Source organism: Mercenaria mercenaria, chromosome 3, assembly GCF_021730395.1.
Source record: "Mercenaria mercenaria strain notata chromosome 3, MADL_Memer_1, whole genome shotgun sequence".
Lineage (NCBI taxonomy): Eukaryota > Metazoa > Mollusca > Bivalvia > Venerida > Veneridae > Mercenaria > Mercenaria mercenaria.
Window position 1 is genome coordinate 48,214,728 of NC_069363.1, and position 26,253 is coordinate 48,240,980.

The 26,253-nt window shown below is 36.0% G+C and overlaps 1 protein-coding gene across 1 annotated transcript; it reads right to left on the reverse strand.

The window, feature by feature from the left end:
- Positions 1-3,736: 3,736 nt before the first annotated feature.
- Positions 3,737-26,253, reverse strand: LOC123525788 (src kinase-associated phosphoprotein 2-like). Its single transcript, XM_053538401.1, has 8 exons — positions 26,097-26,253; positions 18,870-19,022; positions 16,727-16,801; positions 15,929-16,006; positions 10,761-10,874; positions 8,476-8,576; positions 7,001-7,073; positions 3,737-5,780 (listed from the first exon to the last, which is right to left on the reverse strand). Exons 1-8 carry the CDS (start codon positions 26,134-26,136, stop codon positions 5,083-5,085), a joined length of 1,332 nt encoding a protein of 443 aa, XP_053394376.1. The 5' UTR covers positions 26,137-26,253; the 3' UTR covers positions 3,737-5,082.

Sequence of the window (26,253 nt, forward strand, 5' to 3'; positions counted from 1 at the left end):
TCGTTTATCAAATAAACCACACGTTCTTCATTTGTTTATATTCCCACCTCACAGGTACAACCTCCGTGACTGCAAAGCCCCTTATGCTATAGTAATGTAGGGATAATACACGTTTTTTGTGTATTAACGTCTGAAGAAGCTCGCGGGATTGTTTGTGACCGAGACCGAGGTACGAGGTCACAAACATATCACAAGAGCTTCTGCGGACGTTAATACACAAAACAAACGTGTATTGCCGCTATTCTTGCATAAAGAAAACCTTACACGGCGACTTTATGTATTGTTTTCGTATGTGATGACTTGACGATTCCGGTACATTATTTATTTACCATTCTGTTGTTCTTGGAAACGGTAAACATGTTTTAAATAGGGCCAAGAAATAAACAACACTATCAAAAGCACATGTTTCCTGAAGGTTTCTAAACGATTTTTTTTATCTCTCGTTATTACAAACATAAAATTACCAATAACTGTTCATATCACTTCACAAATTGGTGGACTCGAGCACAATTTCAAGAATAATAACTTTACATTCGAGTTATATTGAGTATGGATACAGGTGGATTAGTAACGAATGAGTACAAACGTAGTGTCAAGCTTCCAAGCTGTTTATATAAATTCTTCCAGGAATTAGATAAAAAACATACCGACTGATACTTACCAAAATCATAAATATGATTCCTAAAAACAAAGAATCACACAGGTTACATGCGATTCTTTAACATTCACGGTTGTCTACAAAAACTGATTCGACGCCGAGTTCTAAAAGGGGAGTAAACAAGGGAAGAAACGAGTACGAACATTGTTGGGGGCAGCGCATTTGGCGTTAGTTACTGATACAGCAAAACATTCTATGGTTTAGATTGCATCTTTTATGCTTCAAAAAGAGGTTTTTATGAAAGAAAGACGCAGATACCAAATGTCAATCTGCGCATAAAATACATATACGTCACTGGGAAAGCATTTCAAAAATAACAAGAGCTGTCCGTAAGACAGCGTGCTCGACTTTTCTCAGTGCTTGACTCTGAATTAAAGCTATGCCAGTAAAAATAATCCAAGTTAAAAAGGGACTAAACTCTGTCAAAATTCAAATCAGAGTTATGGGAATTGTGTCTCCTGGTGTAGACTTTGATTGTAAATAACTCTTTTGAGTTTCAAGTCAAAAGCTTTAATAGTAACAGAGATATTTCACTATCAAAAAATTTAACAAAAAAAATTCTAAGTTAAAAAAGGGCATAATTCTGTCAAAATTCAAATCAGAGTTATGGCGATTGTTTCTCCTGGTGGAGACTTTGATGATAAATAAGTATTTTAAGTTTCAAGTCAAAAGCTTTGATAGTAACAGAGATACTTGACTTTATCAAAAACTTTAACCAAAAATTCTAAGTTAAAATGGGGCATATTTCTGTCAAAATTCAAATCAAAGTTATCGGAATAGTGTCTCCTGGTGTAGACTTTGATAGTCAATAACTATTTTGAGTTTCAAGTCAAAAGCTTTAATAGTAACAGAGATACTTGACTTTATCAAAAATTTTAACAAACATTTTTAAGTTAAAAAGGGGCGTAATTCTGTCAAAATTCAAATCAGAGTTATGGGGAATGTTTCTTCTGGTGTAGACTTTGATGATAAATAAGTATTTAAAGTTTCAAGTCAATAGCTTTGATAGTAACAGAGATATTTGATTTTATCAAAAACTTTAACCAACGGCGACGCCGACACCGAAGCCGGGGCGAGTGCAATAGCTCTACTTTTTCTTCGAAAAGTCGAGCTAAGAATCGGGTATTAACAGCACGTGAATTGCCTTGTTTGCACACGATTTTTCTCCCGTTAATACATGGGCAGATCCAGTGAAAAAAAGTATAGTTTTTATGCAAGAATGTCGGGAAGCATCTATTGGTGTAACCGACCGCCTTGTTTATTTTGCGTGTATGTAGAATGAGGGAGGGTTGGGGTTAAACAGCCAGGCAATTACAAGGGATCTAAGCTTTATTATCGCCAGTATGTTCCCTGCAACTTTTTGAGTCGAACCGTTGTGCAGGTGTAATGGTATTTGGCATATATATGATTTATAGGTACTATTAGTCATACCAGTATGCCAGTATGCACATTTTTCGCATGTGTGCAAATGACTGAGCTTTTTCTCCGGCAAAATACTGCCTTAAAATAATTTCCAACAATGTGAAAGTTTTACGACGGTCAGTTCCTTTTCTAGGTACGTTGTTTAATTGGTCTCTGGATATTCTGTCCAGGAGCATTCTTGCCTTTATGAGAGTCTGTATAGACTAGTGTTTGCTCATTTATAGTACCGAAAACGTGGACTGGAAAATATGAATATATTCATATACGTATGTAAATTTGCCGTACGTATGGAAAGGAGTCCTATATGTATACATGTTCTGAACGGAAAATTTTCTGTTATTTAGACATCAATGATATCTAAAGACTTTGTTTCTTACATTATTTGGTGTTATGGTATTTGATGGATATAATTCTGTCAAGTTTGATCAAAATTTGATGAACAGTTGAGGCTTATCCAATGTTTTGGTGTATAATTACCCAGTTTTAGGTATCATTGCCAAGATTTTTACTTGCTGAAATTAGAGGGTCTCTGTTGCACTGAACCTCTTCTTTCTTTCAAATGAAACCAAATTAAGAAAAGCGGGGATGTGACTGACTCTGTACACCCAAAGAGGAAAATCTAGAGGTTGGGGCATTGAGGAGGGCTGTCAAGCCACTTACAACGTCCACGGGTTGTGTCCTTGTTTTAGCAAGTTTATACCTTGTAGGGTCCATTTCTGATACACTTGCATGTTGTCTTGATATTTTAGTTTTGCAAGTAGGACCTAACCACTTCCCTACATGTAAGAATACCGATATTCCTAGTCCACATTAATCAGATGCAGATCCAAAACTATTGTTATTGCATTTCTTTATTACAGTAATGTAACTACCTTTTTATTATCGTTGCACAATGTTTTCAAATATAAGAACTAAACTATCAAGTTCCTATTTTCCCCATTTTGGCAACTCAAAAATATCGCAATTATTGCTGGAATTGCTTAGTCAGTCGAAACTAATAACATTTCAAGAACTTTGTTTTTAAAGCTACAGTGTCCGTTATATTTTTCTCTCAAACAAACCTTTACCCAGATATAACCAATTTGACCGATGACAGCTTCAGCAGGATAGTAATTTGCAACGTTTGATGCAACTGTGACTCGGCCGATACTGTATACATGTGATGTGTAACTATTTTATCTTCTACTTCCTACAATTTACATAGCAACGGTGTAGAACCAATACTACAACTTTTCAAGCAACACTTAAACGTATTTACTTGTTATAGCATTAGTGTGTGCTTTGGAATAAAAGTAGTGAGAATTAGTTTTATATTTAAGAAATAATATATCTCATCCAGTGATTTGTCGTTGAATAAATCATTGGAGTTCAGATGCGAAAGAATTATATCACGAGGGCGCAGCTCAAGGTCATACAGCCGCTTTCCAGCTTTAGTGGTGGAGGATGACTCCCATGTGCTCCTCTGCGCATTATTTCAGGAAGTGGTGGGTACGCGAGTAGAACTACCGACCTTCTCTAAGTCAGCTTGATGCCTTCCACGCATGACCATTTGAGCTGAGCATGAACCCACCAAGGCGAGGGGCAAATTATCAAAAGTAAGTGATCTTCACAGCTTGGCCATAAGAGCCCTGTCTACCCACAGAAATGAAAACAAAATTTACTATATAGATATATATATTTCATATATTAAAGATCTACATAAAATCTGAAAAATTCAATGTTATTGCACAAACAAGACACATGATTGTAATGTATTGCTAGTCTACTTATTAATAAATGGACAACAAAAGTAAAGCTTAAGCAACAATAGTTCAGAAGACATAAATATAGTCACATTAACAACTGGAGTGTCCTTAAAAGTTGTATCAACCTACAGTTCCATAAGAGTGTATATCAAAATCCCCTTGATCAAAATCCCCTCCACTGAAAAATGACAGGGTGTTACAAAATCCCCTTCACACATTTGCAGGGGGTATCATAATCCCCTCTGTGATTAACATTATAGATATATAATTACCAGTGCTCCAAATTATATTATGTTTGGTAAAGGCATTGTATTTACGTGCTTTATGCAATAGACTTTTAAGTTGTATATAGTTGTATTTGAACTTGATGAAATAAGTAAAAATCTCAGAGGGGATTATGATACCCCCTGCAAAAGTATGAAGGGGATTTTGTAACACCCTGTCATTTTTCAGTGTAGGGGATTTTGATCAAGGGGATTTTGATTGTCTCCCGTTCCATAACAGTGTTTTTTCTACAAGATTCAGCCAACAGAAACACATCATCCTTCCAGTCGCTACAATTGTAGTATGAACATTTTTGATTTTCAAAAGATAGCTTAAATCATTGTTGATTATTTTAAGGTTTGTATTTAAAGTTGAAAAAAAAAAGTGTTTCAGTTTGACACATTTTTTTTTCAGGTTCACGCCTTTACATTTCAGGCTGACACCTTTTTTTTCAGTTTGACACCATTGGGTTTCAGGTTGACACGTTTGTGTTTCAAGTTGATAACTTTTGAGTTTCAGACTGACACCTTTGAGTTTCAGACTGACACCTTTGTGTTTCAGGTTGACACCATTGTTTTTCAGACTGAAACCATTGTGTTTCAGCTAAGGGGCATGCCTTGATATTTTGTCAGGTCAATAAAAATGTTTTTATTATCTAGTAACTGTATGTAAAAAGCATAAACAAAAAGATTCAGAAAGTTAATTAGATGTAAATACACTTGTGCAGTTTGTAAAATCTCGAAAGCAATAGTTATGCAAAAGAAATGTGTGCTAAGAGAAGAAATTCAGTCATGCTTTATGTTACACATGTATTTAGAATGATAATGACTTATTATTCCTGAATTTATATTTTGATGTATTTTGAGTCATGGCACTAATTATGACATCACTAAGACAAAAGACAGGCATTTTGTCCAAACAAGCAGTTAAGTACAGATCAGCTATCTAATGCTAATTGATTATTAATTCTTGATATAAGCACATTTAAGCTCTTTATGCAATAAGGGAATAAGCTGGTGTCAAGAAATTTTTTGGGACCAGCCCAAATTTTCCATTCAGCTCACCAACCCACCATGATTTTTCATCAAATTCTCTACTCAGAATGTAAATAATATCCCCCTTCTTGAAAGTGAGTTCACTTGAGCTATCCCCATTACAATCCCATTTTCCATAGAAGCGGTTTTCAAAGTCTTCCTCCGGTTTGCAAGTAATGTTCAGTTTGATCTTTTTCTTTTCTGGAGGAGGTGGTGGCAGATCTCTCTGGGGTCTATTACCTCTCTTTACTGGAGGAGGAATTTCTGGTGGCTGAGATGATGTTTCAACAGGTTCTGGGGGTGGAGGTTTTCCACGAACAGGGGTAGGGGGTCCACTTTTCTTCGCCACTTCTACACTAGTAGCATCATCATAAAGTTCATCAGACTCTTCAGCTATTGGTTCATTTTTAACATTCTCTTCAACTTTTGGTTTCATTACTGGTGATTTCGATACTGGCGGAGGCGGAGGTTTGTTATGCAGACCTTTCAGAGAAGGAGGTGGAGGGGGTGGGAGGTCACTATCAGGATCCTCATAAACATCACCCGCAGAATCTTGTACCTCTATATGTGGTGTTTCTGATATACCAGTTGGCTGCGAACTTCCAACTGGCGACGCTGGCTGCTCATCTGCACCTACTTCCTCATAGATGTCCTCTTCTATAAATAAGCAATATTAAACATTTTAATATTGCACTTTTTAACAAATAATCAGTCTATGCAAATGTAATGTATTCATTTTATGTATGGTCTTTTATCTAGTTTGTTCTTGTCGTACAAATTTCTACCAAGTTTCTGTGAGCAACAGTAAATTGCCAAAGACATGGTTAGGACAAACCTTCAGACACAAATTCCCCTACACATATTTTCAAAAATGATGCTTTCTTCTTGCATAATACGAAATTAAAAAGAAAAGAGAACGTTTAATTATACAACTTTTTTTTTTTTGGAAAAAAAAATTGTTTGTAACATAATGATGGGCTGATGCTACTTTCTTACTTGTCTAAAAACATGTTGGTTTCCCAAAAATCATTTTGCTATATTTCCAGTTAGATTAGATCTGAATATCAAATGCACTTATTCATTTTGTCCTCTATAATTTCAGCACAATTAAAGATCTATTAAACAACCTTGAGACAATCAAAATCCCCTTGATCAAAATCCCCTACATCCTGTGAAGGGGATTTTGTAACACCCTGTCATTTTTCAGTGGAGGGGATTTTGATCAAGGGGATTTTGATATACACTCCCTTGAGAATGATAGTGGATATCATAAACTCTTGAAAAGTAATGTCAACCACGACCTGTTTGTAAGACTATTTATAGTCGCTGCTGAGCAGGGGGTCAAACTCACAATATCTGATTTCATACCCTGTAGTCAGAATGTGTTACTAATAGATCACTGCATCTGCTCTTTTTCCCTCTGCTGAGATTATAAGATCATTTTTCTCCGATTCACAACATCAACTATCACTCATTTTCATGATATATTTATTTGTTTGTTTTGGGTCTGAAGCCATTTTTCAACAGTATTTCAGTTATGTAATGGCGGGCAGTTAACCTAACCAGTGTTCTTGGATTCTGTACCAGTACAAACCTGTTCTCTGCAAGTAACTGCCAACTTCCCAACATGAATCAAAGGTGGAGGACGAATGATTTCAGACACAATGTCTTTCATCAAATCATTAAAGAGAGCATACGCCCCGCCCAGGAATCAAACTCACGGCCCCGCGATCTGTAGACCAACGCTCTCTCTACTGAGCTATGTGGGCAGACTCAGTCATACTAACACAGGGACAATTTACATGCATTTTTGTTTTGTACTTTAAATTCAACAAAATATCAGCATCTGGCAGCTGGTACCACTACCCCAATATTACCTATCAATGGGTGTCCTCCATTCTCCAACACATGCTGCCATTCCTCATACTCTGTCTTGTTCTTTGCCATAAACTGAAAAAGTGAAGAAACACTGATACATATCAATAGATTAAAATGTACTTTCCATAAATTTCTGCTAAATTTAAATCTGGGCTAATCATTCAAAATAATTCTGAAGGCTGAAATAAAAACTTTTGAATCATTCTTGTCCAAAAGTTGATGAAAAGCAAACCTTCTTGCCTGATAAGCTCAGCCTAAGGAGCAGAAGAGGCTATGCGTTTGATCCCTGAACAAAGTATATGAGCCGTGCCATGAGAAAACCAACATAGTGGCTTTGCGACCAGCATGGATCCAGACCAGCCTGCGCATCCACGCAGTCTGGTCAGGCTCCATGCTGTTCGCTTTTAAAGGCTATTGGAATTGGAGAAACTGTTAGCGAACAGCATGGATCCTGACCAGATTGCGCGGATGCTCAGGCTGGTCTGGATCCATGCTGGTCGCAAAGCCACTATGTTGGTTTTCTCATGGCACGGCTCGTATGTTCTCCCTGACAAAAAAAGAAAAGACAGTATGCACAATGTCACAGTGGGCCAAATGGAAAATTTGTCAGTTAATTGTGGAGAACAAGTTTGTGCTAGCAGAGAATCCAGGAACACTTCTTAGGTACACTGACTGCCTTTGCATAACTGCAATACTGTTTAATAAAAGTTAAACACTCATAAAAACATAAATGAAGTTTTAACTTCTTCATTGTATAACTTTAAAATCATGCCCAATTTGCAATCAATCTAAAAATTCAGTGAAGTACAATTTCTCTAACTACCTCAGTCTAAAGTACATCAAATACTTTGACTGATGAACATGTTATAGCTAGTATGTATTTCCCTAAACAATGGACCAAGATTATAAAACTAAATTTAGGGACCAGTTCCAAAATCCCTGGATCCAATTGACTGCAACTGACTTATCGTAATGCTGTGTTAAGAAACTGGTCTACAAATTCAGTTTTATAACCTACGTTTGCTTTTGTTTGTTTGTTTTGGATTTAACCTCATTTTTCAACAGTATTTCAGTTATGTATTGTCTAATTTATTTGAGCTGTAAAAAAATGGACCCTGCTTTCATTATATTCTGTTCGACCCTAAATGAAGATTAACATGAAAGCTGGGAACATGTTTTGACAGGTCAATTAAATTGGACAATAACGGCAAGTTAACCTAACCAGTGTTCCTGGATTCTGTACCAGTACAAACCTGTTCTCCTCAAGTAACTGCCAACATCTCCACATGAATCAGAGGTGGAGGATGAATCATTTCAGACATTATGTTTTTTATCAAATCATCATGAAGAACATATGCCCCGCCCTGGGATCGAACTCTTGACCCTGCTATCCGTAGGTCTGCGCTCTCCCTATTGCACTAGTTGGGCAGGCTTATAACCTAGGATCCAGTTGAAGTATAGAGAAGTTGTTTACCTGATATACACGTTTGCCTGTATAATCATGGTACAGCTCAAAACATAGTTCCTTCTCTGCTTTTTTACTGGATAAATCTGGTGCATTTCTGAACTTGTAGCCTGAAAGTAGATATTTCCTTCATTTCAAGCCAAAACACTTTTTTCCTGATACATATGTATTACTATATCAGAGCCTCAAACCAGATTAAGCCTTAGCAACAAGAAGTAAAACAAGTCCACTTAATAGTTTCTAAATTGTGCTTTAATCTTGCAAGCAGACAAAACCATATTACATAAAATGTAATTTGCGTCTGTGAAATCCTATTTAACACAGGTCTACTTCTTGAACATTCTTAGTAAAATTTGTTTAGTGATAAAGCCACCATCAGGTAGGTAGGTTGTTCTTGTTTTTCTATGCCTTTATGCCTAGAGGGTAACTTGGGGTCTTCCCCAAGGAAACTCAACACATGACCTGGATTATACCTCTACATAACATACACACAAAAGAAATGTAAACAACAAATTGGACTGTTAAACAAGAGTGGCAAGTTGTCATAAAATATGCCCATCACAGCAAATTACTTTTGACTTTTAAAATGCTCTGTTTAATGAGCAAACAAGTTGTAAATTTCCCCATTTTCAACTTATTCAAGGGCTACAACATGGAGTTACAAAGATTATATGCTTGGTTATCAAACTTGGTGAAGATAATATGCCCATCAACATTCTGACTGTTTGGTGGTTATCTGATGGGAACTGCTTAAGTTATTAATGGGAAATTGTTAATTTTTGCAGTTTTAAGTAATTCAAGGTAAAACAGGAGTGAATGTGAATATTTGAATGGTTATCAATCTGTCAGAGATAAGCCTATAAGCATATAAACATTTGACTTGTTTGGTGAACAATGCAAAAGAACTACTCAAGTTAGAGATTCAACACTGTCAATTATCGCAATTTTGAGTAATTCGAGGGCAAAAATCCACAGCCACTAGGCCCATCAAGACTGTTATTGAACTTGGCCAGGATATTATGCCAATAAACATTGTGACCAAGTTTAGTGAACATTGGATATAAAATACTCCAGTTAACATTGGATAAGAACTACTCAACATTCCCAATTGTGAGTAAATCAAAGACCATAACTCAGGAGCTACTCGGACAATCCTGCTTATTATCAAACTTGGCCTAGTCATTATGCTAATAAACGTTGTGACCTAGTTTGGTGTACAATGGGTAAGAACTGCTCAAGTCAGAGAGCTGACAACTTTAGTGGATGATCCTGCTTCTTTGCCCCTGCAGGTGTCTCTATGATAATTATGTCCCTTTTCACCGGCATATAACTTTACAACTTTATTTACAAAATGATCTAGGCTTCCGGCCCATAAAACATAGTATAATATCAAGACAGTACATATAAAGACATAGTATGTGTACACATATCACAATGTTAGTCATACTGACAATATGTAATGCATATATATGTAACTTTTACATTGGTTAAAACATTTGGTTCGAATACAATCATATACATTTGTACTTCTTAGAAACATTTTAGTATTAATGTATTTTTCATCCTTTAATTAACAAATACATGTACAGTTAAGATACCTCTTGAATAGCAAAATATATTTCTAACTATATAGCATACTATTTCGTTTTGCTTAAGATATATAACACTTTTTGGCAGCATAACTATAACAATTAAGCATTATTACAACACGTTAGATATGATCAGTTAAAATCGAAATTTATACGTTTATTTTATTTCTACATGCCTTAACCTATTAATACTGTAATATAATGTGGCGTGATTCAGATCACGTGACAATTAATATTAGCTCAATAGTGATTTTCTTCTTTCAAATGCAAAGAAAACATAACTAGCAATATTTTTAATTAGTGACTCATTTCTGGTTGCCATTAAGATATTGAACGTTTGTGTTGTTACAGTTTGGTAATATTTTGCTGGAATGTACACTTGTAGTAAGTCATGGTGCGCAGGGCACACAAGAACGAAGTGCAATTCGTCCTCTACACCTTCTGAACACAGTTTACAAATTCTAGATTCTCTTGGTGTATTGTTACGTCTACAAAGCTCAATTTCTAAAGAATGAACACCTGTTCTTAACTGCGCTAGGGCATGTCTAAATTTCCCGATAAAATGACAATCAAGATAAGGTTCATGTTCCAATACTGATTTGAGGCCTCTGTAATATACTAGTTTATGATATTTTGACAGTTCCTCATTCCATGATTGTTTAAACTGGGCATATAAGAAGCACACTATTATCTATTAAAGTTTACCTTCCAGTATAAAAGAGCCATTCTGTTGCTTGTCCTTTGCACTTGTGTAGTAGTAGAAATTACCAGCATGTACAATACACCATCTTTTTTGAAACTTGCCACCACCAAATATACCTGTAAAATAACCAGAATTCAGCAATAACAGAATCTTACTGGAATATCTTTTAAAATGCAAAACTTTTGTAGATTTATCTTTCAACAAGACTCACCTATTAAACAGAGGTGGTCAAAACATTTGTTATTTAACTCTGAAGGAATATACTGAGAAAATTCAACCAATCAAAATTTCTGGATTGTGTGCTTTATTTTTAGCTGGACTACTTTGAAAAATTTAGACCTAGACCAAGTTTTTAATGGAACTTTTCAGGGTAAATACCAATTTTGATATTATGGCATATTTAAACACAATTCTACAATGTAGATAGTTATGACACTTATATCTACACAGCTTTTATCATATAGTTAAATAAACTGTATAGGTCCATGCGCTTGCTTGGACATATTTGCCCATTTAAGAGATCTGCCAAGTACAAACTGATTCTATCATATTATTTGCAAACTTTAAGGGCGATAGTAACAGTGCCCATTCATCAGTTCATACACCAGACACCAATTATTTGTGTCGTTCTTTTCATTTGGTTTGCACACATTTTTAAGTTTCAAATTTTCTCAATATCAGAATGTTGAAGAAACTGATATTAAAAAGGAATAACCTCTTTAATTGTAACAAGAGCTGTCTGATGACAGCACGCTTGACTATTCGAAGAATTGATTGAAGAATGGGGTCAAAATATGTCCACGGATATTCAGACAAAAGAAATAAATAGATTAGACAAACAATGTTCCTGTATTACTTTGATTTCGATAAGTCTTGCACCAAATGGCAATATATGAGCCAATTTCAAAGTCCAAAGAGGGCCATAATTCAGTCAAAATAGTTATGTACTCTTGCCTACAGATGTAAATCATAATGATAAGCAAGTGTCCAAAGTTTAAAAGCCATATCTCAAATAGTTTTGACAAAACATGGACTTGTATGAAAACAGAACCAATTTCAAAGTCCAAAAAGGGCCATAATTCAGCCAAAATAGATGACAGAGTTAATATGTTCTCTTTCCTACAGATAGAGACTATTATGCTTAACAAGTGATAAAAGTTTCAAAGCCATATGTCAAACACTTTACAAAAAATATGAACTGGTACGAAAAACTTAACCAAGATTTCTAAGTCAAAAGGGGCCATAATTCAGCCAAAATCCTTGATGGAGTTATGTACTCTTGCCTATAACTGGACATGGTGATGGTAAACAGGTGCTGAAAGTTTCAAAGCTTTATCTCAGAAGACTTTGTCAAAATATGAACTGGTACGAAATATTAACCATGATTTCTGAGTCAAAAAGGGCCATAATTCAGCCAAAATCCTTGATGGAGTTATGTGCTCTTGCCTATAACTGGACATGGTGATGGTAAACAAGTGTTGAAAGTTTCAAAGCTTTATCTTAAAAGACTTTGTCAAAATATGAACTGGTACGAAAAACTTAACCATGATTTCTAAGTCGAAAGGGGCCATAATTCAGCCAAAATCCTTGATGGAGTTATGTACTCTTGCCTATAACTGGCCATGGTGATGGTAAACAAGTGTTGAAAGTTTCAAAGCTTTATCTTAAAAGACTTTGTCAAAATATGAACTGGTACGAAAAACTTAACCATGATTTCTGAGTCAAAAGGGGCCATAATTCAGCCAAAATCCTTGATGGAGTTATGTGCTCTTGCCTATAACTGGCCATGATGATGGTAAACAAGTGTTGAAAGTTTCAAAGCTTTATCTCAAAAACAGGGATCATCCTACAAGGCGATTTGAGCAATATCGTCGCTTTAAAGTCGGCCACTTCGCTTAATTATTGCCTCGGGGCGAAATCCAAATCGCCGAGTTTTTCAGCGAGTTATTATCTGTTTACTTAAAGTTGTAAAACTTGATGCTTTTGTTTGTTTTGGGTTTAACGCCGTTTTCCAACAGTATTTCAGTCATATAACGGCGGGAAAACTTGATGCATATTTTAGATTAAATTATCGATAAATCCATATTCAACCCCGCCTACTTGCCTGTCAAACTTCAGCCAGTCGTAGCGTTAATATCCCACAGTGTCAATCAATAATACTGTAAGCCGCCGCCATTTTGAAAATTTTCAATCGGCGTGTAAAAAGCCGATAAACTTAACGAGAGCATGATCTTATGCAACAATTGTATATTATTCTTTCATTTTATTAAAGATTACTTCAAAAATTATTTCAATTACCATGAATACGGTCAATTTCTGTAAATGAATTGTTCGGGTACTGTGGATAAAAAATGATTTCTCGGACATCAGAACTGCCGTACAAAATATTGGTGAAAGATCGCCATTTATTATCTACGAGTTTGATATTATTTTCGAAAAAAATAATAAATAAATAAATTAAATGTATAATTCGGAACAAATTGATGCAAAAATCGGGCATTATAAAAGCACGAGAATCGAAACATGAATGAAAATTTTCACGGCGTTTTGATCGTACACCTGTCAAATTTACGAGTTTCGGACATGTAAATTTCGGATAAAAATTTAAAGGCGACTTTTTCATAGCTAAGTTTATACTTTATTTAGAAATTCATGAAAATGATAATGCAAGAATCAATTTCCTTAAATAATTACTGTTTATAAGTTACAGCTAGACCCACAGAAAGTGGATATATATAGGCAGGAAACTGAATGCTATGCTGATTCCTCTCCTTAAATTCCTCAACTTCTCCCTAAATTCTGTGGAGGGAGAAGTCACTTCTCCATAAAATTTTGACCTAGGATGATCCCCGAAAAGACTTTGTCAAAATGTGGACTGGTACGAAAAACTTAACCAAGGTTTGACGCCGACGCCGTGGTGAGTAGGATAGCTCTACTTATTCTACGAATAGTCGAGCTAAAAAGAAAACCAGGGCCCAAATTCATCAATGTTTTAAGTCTGACTTAAGAATGGAACTTATTCAATTTGCCATAATTTTCTCTTTAGTGAATTCATACTAATGAAATTCTGCAGAGTCATTATTAGCTACATGTACATATTGAGGCTTTCTACAAAGTTCCCTTGAAAATTTAGCATTTTACTGACAAAGTCTAAGTTTCAGTTGATGAATACAGGCCCAGATCTATCACTAAAAGTGATTAATAACCCAGATGCTGCTTTGAAATTGATAACAGGAAAGGATGAACCTAAGGACCTTAGTACCCTGACTTGTATGCGTTCCACATAATTCTGATGTGGTAAAAAACTGATACTAGTTTTATGAAAATCCTTCATATGGAGCAGACACAATCAAGCTTTTTGACCTTCGACCTTCAAATGTGGTCTAAGTTTGGACCTTGTCCTGGGTCATGTGCACTGCAGGTCACCTGGATGAGGTAAAAATGATGCTAGTTGTATAAACAAGAGCTGTCACAGGGGACAGCATGCTCAACTATTTCGATGCTGGATAGTGAAACTGGGCACATCTGAGGAAACTGGAGTTGTCACTGGAGTGTTTAATGACTCCAATGGTGGATGAAGACATTGGACAATAGCTTGAGTCTGTGTCAAAAATATTAAGTAATAAGAGAGATAAAGATAAAAAGTATCAAAACACTAAATAAGTATAATTCTAAGCAAAAAGGGGGCATAATTCATAAAATATTGGTGCAAGAGTTATGCACCTTGTGTCATATGATGAGGGCATAATTCATAAAATATTGGTGCAAGAGTTACGCACCTTGTGTCATATGATGATGTGGAACAACTATTTCAAGTCTGAATCAAATCCATTTAGTAGTAACTGTGAAATAGTGAATATGCATCAAAACTAACCTTAAATTCTAAGTAAAAGGGGGCATAACTCATGAAAAATTGATGCCAGAGTTATACACCTTGTGTTATATGATGTGGGTGATATGGTGGAACAATAGTTTTAAGTCTGAATCAAATCCATTTACTAATAGAAATAACTGAGATAGGGTGAAAGTGCATCAAAACTTTAACCTAAAATTCTAAGTAAAATCATATTAAAGGGGGGATAATTCATGAAATATTGGTGCAAGAGTTATGGCCCTTGTGCCATATGATGTGAGTGATGATGTTGAACAACTACTTTCAGTTTGAATCAAATCCATTTAGATTTTCTCAGAAATCGAAGTAAGGAAACAACATGTCAAATCCATTTAGTAATAACTGAGATAGAGTGAAAGTGCATCAACAATTTAACCTGAAGTTCTAAGTAAAAAGGGGGGACAATTCATAAAATATTGGTGTGAGTTATGGCCCTTGTGCCATATGATGTGGGTGATGATGAGGAATAACTATTTTAAGTTTGAAACAAATTCATTAAGTAATTACAGAGATAAAGAGAAAGTGCATCAAAACTTTAACCAAGGTGCGGACGCGGAAGGACGCCAACGCCGGGTCAAGTAGGACAGCTCTCCATACTTCATACAGTCAAGCTAAAAACCTTCCAGCAGTTTAAAAGATATGAAACGAGCATGAAATAAAGCTGTATGTCCTTAGACCTCAAGAGTGACTTTGACCTTGCACCTAGTAACCTGCATCCTGCATAATTCATGAAAAATAGGTGTCAGAGTTATGCACCTTGTGTCACATGATGTGGGTGATAAGGTGGAACATCTATTTTAAGTTTGAATCAAATCCATATAGTTATAACTGAGATATAGTGAAAATGCATCAAAAGTAACCTTAAATTTTAAGTAAAAGGGGGCATAATTCATAAAAAATTGGTGTCAGAGTTATGCACCTTGTGTCACATGTGGGTGATAAGGTGGAACATCTATTTTAAGTTTGAATCAAATCCATTTAGTAATAACTCAGATATAAATTTCGGGACGTGACGTGACGTGACAAAACTGACTCCTATATAGCCCCCCACCCCCCCCAAACATGTTTGGTCGGGGAATAAAAAGAACTTCAGTTATAAAATATGCTCATATCCACTTGATGCTAATGATGTATACCAATTTTCATTTGAACTGGATGGAAATTAAAGGAAATGAGTACAATAAGAAAGTGTGATAGACAGACTACTCAAACACTTATGTTTCTCCCCCATCTCAGCACACAGGACATAAAAATTCAGAATCTAAAAAATTACTGAACCTTTTTTCTGTTTCTTTTCCAGAAAGCCGGAGAGCACAGGTTCCTTCAGATCAGTCGCAGCTATCAGACCAATACCAGCTTTGAAAAGATAAACAAATGTTCTAAATTACCATCGAGCCAAAATATCAGTTCTCTTATAACATATGAGCTGCACCATGAGAAAAACCAACATAGTGCATTTGCGACCAGCATGGATCCAGACCAGCCTGCACATCTGCGGCTTGCACTATGTTGGTTTTCTCATGGTGCAGCTCATATTCTTTTTTTTACATATGAAAGGTAATAAAAAACTATTACCTAACATGGATGAAGACGTTTTTATGACTTTTAATTTTCTTTTGAGCTTTTACGAAAAGGGATTAATAACAAATGGCCTCTCCCAGATTAAAAAAAAAAAATCAAGTAATTAAGCCAATTTAAGCAATGGTTGCATCTAATTAAAAAAAATTCTCGCCATTTTTTAAGAATCTGTCTCATTCAGCAACAGTTGCAACACTGAAAACTAGCAAAGGAAAAAAAGTCAGGCACATATTGTGAATTATCAGAAGCTTCCTTGAAATGTCACGTTCTTGACTAAATAAAGAAGTAATTAAGCCAAATATTGCTATCAACTTCTGCTTAGAATTTTTAAAAAGAATATGTTCATACTGCACATGCTGCTTCTAGTTTAGGGCTAAAATACCTAAATTAAACAAAATTTACTGATTTTGCATTTTGACCAACAGAAAGTGTTAAATAAATCAATACAGTTTTTAAATACCTTCAGACAAAAAATAAAAAAACAATTCAAACATTTACCATCATTGTAATTGGCGTCTTCATTTTCATCCGATCTTGAGCTGCCTGTTAAAGATGCCTCATCTGGTTCTTTCACTGAAATGTAATCACTTTACACAATGCTTGTTTTCTCTTAACAGACTCTTGTTTATACCGAAATGTAATCATGGTAACTGACAGTATTTCATACTGAAATGTAATTGACAGGATATATTATACTGAGATGTAAATAACAGGAGTACTTCATACTGAGACTTAACTGACAGGAGTACTTCATACTGAGACAACTGACAGGAGTACTTCATACTGAGACTTAACTGACAAGAGTATTTCATACTGAGACTTAACTGACAGGAGTACTTCATACTGAGACTTAACTGACAGGAGTACTTCATATAGAGTCTTAACTGACAGGAGTACTTCATACTGAGACTTAAATGACAGGAGTATTTCATACAGAGACTGAACTGACAGTATTTCATACTGAGACTTAACTGACAGGAGTACTTCATACCGAGACTTAACTGACAGGAGTACTTCATACTGAAACAAAATTGTCAATTATTTCTGTTTTTTTAGGCACTCCAAAAGAGACAACAATCAGTTTGATTTGAATTGTGGGGGAAATTGCAGAATACTAAATTGGCGCTATGTTCCCTACTTCGTACACAGGCAATATTGAACCATGTAGAGCTAAATAGTGGATGGATATCTCACAAGAACTTACAAAGAACTCCAACAACATATGGTAGCAAGACTCAAATTATTTAAAATTCAGAGCTCTAGTATTTGCTTTGGAGTCAACTATCAATCTTCAGCCATAGAAGCAGTGATAGTTTTCCTTCTTAATAATGTATGGTAAAAGGACCTTTACCCAATTTAAAAAGTGATTTTTCCCCCAATTTCCATAAAAAAAATCCCAAAAAGACAAAGGAAAATGGTCAAATTGTTAAGTGGTTTGGTACTTTATTGACTTGTATGCAAAACAGATCCTAACTGTGCAAATATTAATGACTGCTTGCAATTTTATGATCAGTACAGGCTAGCCTGGGAATCCAGTCTGACAATTTCTAACTTTTTTTTTACTGCAAATTGACAGCCTGGGGAAACCTGTTTTCCGACCGCAGCGCCACCTATATTACACCCGAAATATGAGGGTGTCTGCTAAAGAACGATAAATTCTGAAAGCAATAATCCATGACTAAAAATAGAAACGGAATTCTCATGGAAAAGACAGATCGGAATCGTATACTTCCAAAAGGTTCCGAACATTTCCCGGCCATAGACAAATACTCCCATAGCTTTTCCAGCAAGTTGTAATAACTTTTTACTAAGTCAGCAAACTTAAGTTTGCATCATAGCCATCAAGATGTTATATAAATGCAGACCTAGTGATCTACGAAAATTGCCGAGTTTTCAGCAGAATTGCCTCGTTTTCGTTTCAAACAAGCGCAAATATGATCATATGTTAGATTTCCCCAGGCGTTGATAATATCAGAAACTATGAATGCCAATTAACACTAATTAGCGCAAATTAAGTCGGATTAATGCATAGATATTACATGTATGTATTATTTCTTCTAACAAAGCACAAGTATTATCAACGGCTTCCCAGGCTAAGTACAGGCCTATCTAGGGCTTTTATTACTGTTGATTAGAAAAACAGAATGACACCAACAATTCCCAAATTGAGAGAAAAACAAAAAAAATGCAGCATTTTTTCCCAATTCAGTTGATACCGGACCTTTTCCCAAAGTGACCAAAAAAAATTGCTGAGAAGGATCCCTATAGCTTGCCAGAGAGTGAAAGCATACAGAAGTAAGCCTCACCTGGTTAACATAAGATTTCCTTCTTTCCTCACACAGTTGTATCATGGAATAACCTACCTGGCCAAATAGATACCATCCCTGATGTCTATGCTTTCACGGTGGCTGTGGCAACCATGACAGCAATGTTTTTACCTTTTTCTTCAACTTTAAACAAGCTAACAACTACTCTTACCATGGTATTAATTTATCACTTTAGCTGACATCGGATTCATCAGTCTTTTAGAATTCCATTTCACCACAAGATGCTAAAGCTTGCACCTCAGGACGATGACACTCAATATAGGGATTGACATTTATCAACAAACAGACAGATAGATTCAAGTGTATATTATTACCATTCATAGAATCGGTGCTAGGGACTGGTTTTATCTGTGGGTTTTCCTCATAAAGCTTGCTCAGTTTGTCCAGGATAAGCTGTTTGTGTTCCAGTGTTTTCTTACTTAACTTGCCATCTTTCTTCAAAGTTTCATTCAGAAACTTCTCCACCTCTGGAAAAAGTAAAAATAATACATAAAAATTTCAACTGAAACATCTGGGTAGACTTAATAATAACAATAATAAAGACTTTATTTAAAGAGGCAACACAATTGGGCAAGCCCAGTATTCCCTGCGAGCTTTTTGGCAAATGTTCATATGTACTGTTACAAAACAGCAACAATGAATCATAAACAGCAACAGTTACACAAAATATATAAGAAGTGATTTTAACATTGATGTGAAAGTACAAATCTAAGATAATTAAAGATAGAATCCCGTAAAATCTTAAGGAAGTGTAGTGGTTCTCGTATCGGGTGGCCTCGGTAGCTCAATTGGTAGAGCATTGGCACGGTAAGCCAAAGGTCAGAGGTTTGAATCCCAGTCGAGGCTGCACATTTTTCCTGAGACTGTTACATTTGGGAGTTCGTCCGGGATGTTCACCCTTGGACTGGAGCCCATGCGGGGCGAAGCAGTTTGGCTGGGGTGTGCATCTGAATTCGGTTAACAGTCTGCGGCAGACATTGGCCAGGGGTGCCAATGTCTCGCAATAAGACGGAAGGTGTGTAGCGGTTCTCGTATCGGGTGGCGTCAGTAGTTCAACTGGTAGAGCGTTGGCACGATAAGCCTAAGGTCCAAGGTTCAAATCCCGGTCAAGCCTGCACATTTTTCCTGAGACTGTTACAGAAGAAACAACATTATGAGTTTTGTACTTCAACAGAAGTGACATTGTATTTGCGTTTAAAAAAACCCCAAAAGCTTGAAAGTGTGTTGGTAGGACACAGGGTGTGTCCCACTGGTACATTTGTTAAGAATAGTGAAAAGCCCGCAGATGGTTATTCCTATGGCAGTTTTGTATTGCAATACATTGTACTAAAGTCATTCAACTGATATATTTTCTAAGGATTTCAGAAATGAAATGTAATCACATTTTGTCATTGTGTTACAAATAAAATGTCAGGTCTGAATTGATGCAAATATGTCAAGCTGATGTGTGACAACGTCAAGTATAAAGCTAAATTAAAGGGCAATAAACATGTTTAGAGTGGTAAGAGATTTGTACTGCTGTGAAAAATTGACATGTATTTACACGAAAAATAGATCAATAATTCTCTATCTGGTTTAGTTGAAAACACTTGGTCAGTATTTTTTAGCGTTTAAATAGTAATAACATTTGTATTTACATCTACATCTGTACAACCAACAATCGTTTTCCAATTTATTTAGAAGACACATTTCAGCTAAATAAGTATTTAACACTTACGATAAATTTGTTGTATTAAAATTATTTGTTTATGTAAGAAATGGAAGTAAGGCCTAAAAAAATTCTTTGTTTACGGTAACATGCTAAAAAAAAATTAGGGTAGGCAGGTCGGAACATTTTTTTTTTTGAATTTTTTTTCTATTAAGGGAAACTTTTCAGAAATTATTTTTGTATCAAAAAATGAATACAAATAAGGCAGTTATGCCTTTAGAGCATCAGTAAGTTGATTTCTAACATCACTGGCCATATTTAAAGCATAAAAAGTGCAGTTTTGCAACTTTTTCTTAGAAGTTGAAAAAAATATTCTCAAAGGTCATAAAAACATTTAGGGTCAGGCCAAAACGTTAGGGTAGGTCGGGATACCGGAAACAAGCGATTTTTTTTACGCCTAATAAAATGCATTATACTAGGGGAAATCACTTCCCTTTTTTTGTCTTCTCTGGATTTCCTTACCGTAAAAGTAAAGAAACTGGGTGAAATTATATCAGTCAAATGAATTCAGTACGATGTGTAACAAAACTGCCGTAGGAATAACCACCTGCAGACTTTTCATAATTCATATGGGAGAGCCGTAGGAATAGACACCTGTGGGCTTTTCACTATTCTTATGGGAGAGCCGTAAGAATAGCCACTTCCTTCATTATTCTAGGCCATATACTTTTTGAGCTATGAGCATCACAAACAAAAAATCTGCTATTTTGGCTATTTCAAGGGCCGTAACTCTGTAATTAGTACTAAAACCTCAAGAAGAATGCCAAGTGTGCAAGGTCACATCATGATAAAGACTCATGCAAGGTTTCATGAATTGACAGCAAACAGGCACATCATTAGGTGAAAATGTGCTGGGGCTATTACTTTGGAAATAGGGGGTGGAGTCATCTAAGTCAGCTGAGATGGCGTACCCTTGAAAATAGGAGATCTGATTCACACCTCCTTATGTTCTACAAAATAGTCAATGGTTTGGTTGCTGTACCACTCCCTCCCTATGTCAGCTCCCCATCCCGTCTAACAAGACATATGCATCCCCACTCCTATACTCAGATCCTCACTCCCTGTAATTACTATAAATGTAAGTACTCTTTCTTTCCAGCCACCATAGTGCTTTGGAATTCCCTTCCAGTACAACTTGTGCAAGCCCCCACCCTGAACCAGTTTAAGCAGGTTATAACCAAACTTGCACACCAGGGGTGTGGAATTCCTATGTCCGACTTGTCCGACTCCGGACAAGTGAGTTTTCACATTTCGTTTGTCCACAGACAAGCACAAATTTTCTGGTTTGAAATGAAAAAAGGAAAGAATAATTTTGGAACGCTGAACAGTACTTCAAGTTTATGGAGTTTATAAAAGTATTTGATGTACGAGACGGCTGTTTCACCCGCCAAGGGCCTCTTGATTTCTCCAGTTTTAGGAAAACCATACTGTATGTGTCTAAATTTAGCAGCTCTTTCTCTGCGTTCTGATTGGTTCCCTATCATGATCTCGCGTATCTTGTTGAATAGAAACCGGAAACGTAAACAATTATCACAATGTTTTGGACAAATTTGTTCAACGGTTACAACTTCGTCTGCCAACAAAAATCTATATATCTATCGACATCTTTCACCCAACCGTCGATTTCCGACTATCACTGGGCGGCGCTGTCAGAGAAACAGTTGTTAAAGAAATGATATGTTACAATGTTAAAATAATAAAAGCTAAAAAAGACGGTATGCTACAGTTAAAATGGAGCAGAGGCAATAGAATTACATACTGACCACCGCCAGCCTCTCTTTAAAAATACTGAGACTGGGGCTAGATTTAACATAAGTTGGTAGGGAGTTCCAGAGACGGATGGTCCTTGGAAAGTAGGATTTAGAAAAGTACTGAGTGTGAGACATGGGGATTAAGTAATTTAGGTTTCTAGTTGGAATAAGATGAGATTGGTCGACTGCAACTGTCTGGGTCCTTATTTTATAAAACATTACTAATGAGTTGTGTAACCTCCTATATTGGAGTGTATTCCATTCTAAAGTTTTCAGCATTTGTGTAACACTACTGGTGTAACTGTAGTCGTACATGACGTACCTAGCAGCTGACCTTTGGACATTTTCGACTTTGCTAGTGAGGGTTTTTTGCCAAGGATGCCAGACGCTTGAACAGTACTCAAGTTGAGGGCGGACATAGGTGTTATAGGCAGCAATTTTGACCTTTTTATTGTCAGTTTTCACATTCTGTTGTATGAAGCGAGGAGTGGAAGTTGCTTTGGAAGTGATATTGTCAATGTGTTTGGACCAGATTAGATCTTTGGAAATGGTTATGCCTAGGTATTTAGCTGCCTCACAAGTTTTTAACTCTATGTTGTGAAGTTTGTAGGGGTAGACCACAGGATTTTTCTTTCTAAAGATTCTAAGGACTTCACACTTGTCCGGGTTGAACTCCATGGACCATGTCTTCTCCCAGGTTTCTAAGTTAATGAGGTCTTGTTGCAGAGATACACTATCTGAAATGGAGTTGATGGTAATGTATATTATAAATTTAAATGGTGTCATCTGCAAACATTCTTGCGTTACATTTGACCGAGTCTGGTAAGTCATTGATATATACCAGGAAGAGACATGGCCCAAGAACAGACCCCTGGGGAACTCCAGACAGTACAGGAAGTTCACTGGAAAAATGACCATCAACAGCGACTTTCTGGGATCGATTGGACAGGAAAGATTTGACCCAATTGGTAATTTGTGGGTTGACACCAAGGCTTTGTAGTTTATAAATTAGTCTTATGTGATCGACCTTGTCAAACGCCCTGGAGAAGTCCATGACAATAACATCTGTTTGTTGACCCTGTTCAGTGTTATTGTAAAGTTCCTGAGTGAAATTAAGCTGAGTCTCACAATTGTGACCTGATCTAAAGCCGTGCTGGAACTGGCTAAGTAGCTTATGCTTGTCAAAATAGGTCATAAGATTGGAAACAACAATGTGTTCAAGGAGTTTAGAAGCAAAGCAAATTAGGGAAATTGGGCGATAGTTACTAGGTTTAGGCTTGAGACCTTTTTTAAATACGGGGGCTACAGTGGCTTTTTTCCAATCACTGGGTACTAGGCCAGATTCGAGAGATAACCTGTATATATGGGCAAGTACAGGAGCAATTTCATGGTGGAGTTCTTTTAGGATGCGTGGGGATAGTTCATCAGGTCATGAGGCTTTATGTGGGGATAGGCCATGGAGCAGTTTTTCCACACCTTCAGCGGTGACCTGGATCTTATTCATCTTGGAGACTGGGGATGAGAGAACGTTGGAACATATATGCTTCAGACTAAGGGGCTGGGGATGGGAAAAGACAGATTCAAATTGTTTGTTTAAGATAGTAGCCTTTTGGATGGGGTCCATGTAGTAATTGAAGTAAATAGTCAAAGCACAAAGCGCTCGCTAGTACGAGTCAGGAAGTTTCATGTTTGTTTTTCTAACAGTCAGAAAGTGTCATGCTTTCTCACATGGGTTCACATGGCATGATGAGCAGTCTTTAGGTATTTCTGTTGAATGTTTGACGGCCTCGCGGACGAACACAAGATAAAGTGTCGAAAATAAAATTATTCACGTTTTTCATCGTCTGCTAACTATTTTGTCTCCAGTTCCCGGTAGTTATTATACCGCGTTTTCTGCTTGCAATTCACGATTTTCTCATGTTTTCGGTGCACTATATAAGTGATTGTTAATTGATATTCTTCACTCGAGGTTGAATATTTGACAGCATAACAAGTATTTTGATTATTTGTTTATTCCCTCCCACCCACCCAAACAGACATTTCAAGTTTCTTAATAGTTATTGCTGATGGCTTGTAACTGTATTCGAATATCAAAGGAAGATTTGACTTTTTGACTGTGATTTAAACAAGAGTAATCATTTAGTTCTAGAGAAATTCCTCAGGCCAGACATTACGTCTCCTTTATGTTCTGATAGAAAATAAGGTTCACAGTTACGTACCTTATATTTCAAGGGTCTTTAGACATGAACAGTTCCTTGATAATTATTACTGTTGAGTATTCATGTATTACTAGAACTTTAAAGGCAGATATACATTTAACATTATATGAGAACATTTGAATTCTTCATGCCAGACTCGGTATCTACATTTAGAAAAGTAACAATCACAAGTACGCATTGAATTCTATACCTATATATTTTATGCTGTTTTTTCCCATGCAATGTTATTCTCTTGTTATCAAATGGAAATTGCCGTTATCCTCTTTTGAGCTAGTTTTCATTTTACTTTTGATTTTACCTTGAAAGAATGTTATGTTTTATACACTGCACATTTTTTCCTATTTTGTGGTTATTCAACGAAGCTGAGAGATCTTATATGCTGTTTAACTATTCTAGATAAGATGAGTTCAAGTTTTTACATTTGGTTCATTCGGGACCTAATAGAAAGCACATTTTTACAGTTTAGGTTTTCATGTACATCTGATTGTATGTTTGCCTTAAATTTTGATAGTATGTTTTCAGGCTGAGTGGTGTATAAGGATAAAGATAATCACATTTACCCCACTTCTACTGGTCGATCATCAACACATCGCACAACATCATACCGTCTGACATTTGCAAGACAAATATATTCGTATTTTTTGTACATTGGAATGCTGTCAAATACTAAGACCTGTATCCTATATTTGTGTTTATTGTTTTTGTAGTTAGGAACATGAAATTAGTGAATAATTGCCTTACTCACGACATAGAGTGAGTAAGCTTATTTTTTTAAACATCTACAGTATTACACTTTGTTATGTTCGCTTTTGTTACTACTTGTAGATTATTGTCCAAAATAAAGAATTATTTGCATGCTAAAATGTTGAAAATCCGGGCAAGTAAGTTTTGACTGGACAAGTAGATTTTTAAGTCTCATTTGTCCGTGGACAAGTGAAAGATACTGGGATTTCCACACCCCTGCACACAATGCTTAACATGATACAGTACTGTAGACCTGTTTTTAAACTGCTTTCATCTGTAAATCCTTCTTGTTTTTAATACTATCAACTGTATTCATGCTTGCAATACACATTATTACTTTTATCCTCCTATCCATTCTACTTTTATAAATTTCTTGTACAGGTGCACAGCTGCACATAATACTCGTAAAGAGGATAGTCCAAATAATTGTACTCGAGAGTTGAATATCGTTATATTATTTTGACTTGTCGATATCCGCCTCCGAGTACAAACCAGAAAAGGTAAAGAATGTGGTAGCACTGTTCTCTTCTTTGCGTAAGTAACACCCAATGGAATCCGTTGGGCGGGAATTATGTTATGATAATGCAACGGATAAAAAAAAGAAATACATACACAGAAAGCCTGTAATTTTTCCTTTTCAATGATGTATATATTACCGAGATTTCTTGAGAAAAATTCAAACTATGACAGTTAAAAAAATGCCAAGGTTTAACACGAGTGTACTACATATCGGAAAATGGCCGATCACCGGTAAACACATTACTACACGAAGCGTTTTCATTGGTCACGCCTCCGACCGCCATTACATGAAGACGATTGAAACGTTAGAGGTTTAAATTTTTTACAACAGAAATTCTTGATAAATATGTCCTGCTCTTATGTTTTTTATTTACTATTTATGATTTAAAACAAAAGGTAAGCAGTTAGGGCTAAAGAAAAATCGTGACTACTGATAAATCGTAATTTCAATTGACCACAGTTTCCACCACAGTTTTGATTGTTTCTGGTTGAGACCTCTAGGTAGACAACGTAAAATATCAAAATGTAAAATCGGTCTGCCCGAGGTCTCATTATTTAGACTAGTAAAGAGGAGTGCTGCAGTATAACTAGATCTATTACCATTAAGTATCTGTCGTATGTTTTCATGAAAAAGGGACATCTTGGATTCTTTCCCTGTAAGTTACTTCAAAAGTTGTTCGAAAAAGTTTTAAAACTTCCTTCTTCCTAGATCCATTATCCGGGCTTTTCAAGTTTTCAACTTCCTTGTTCATGATGT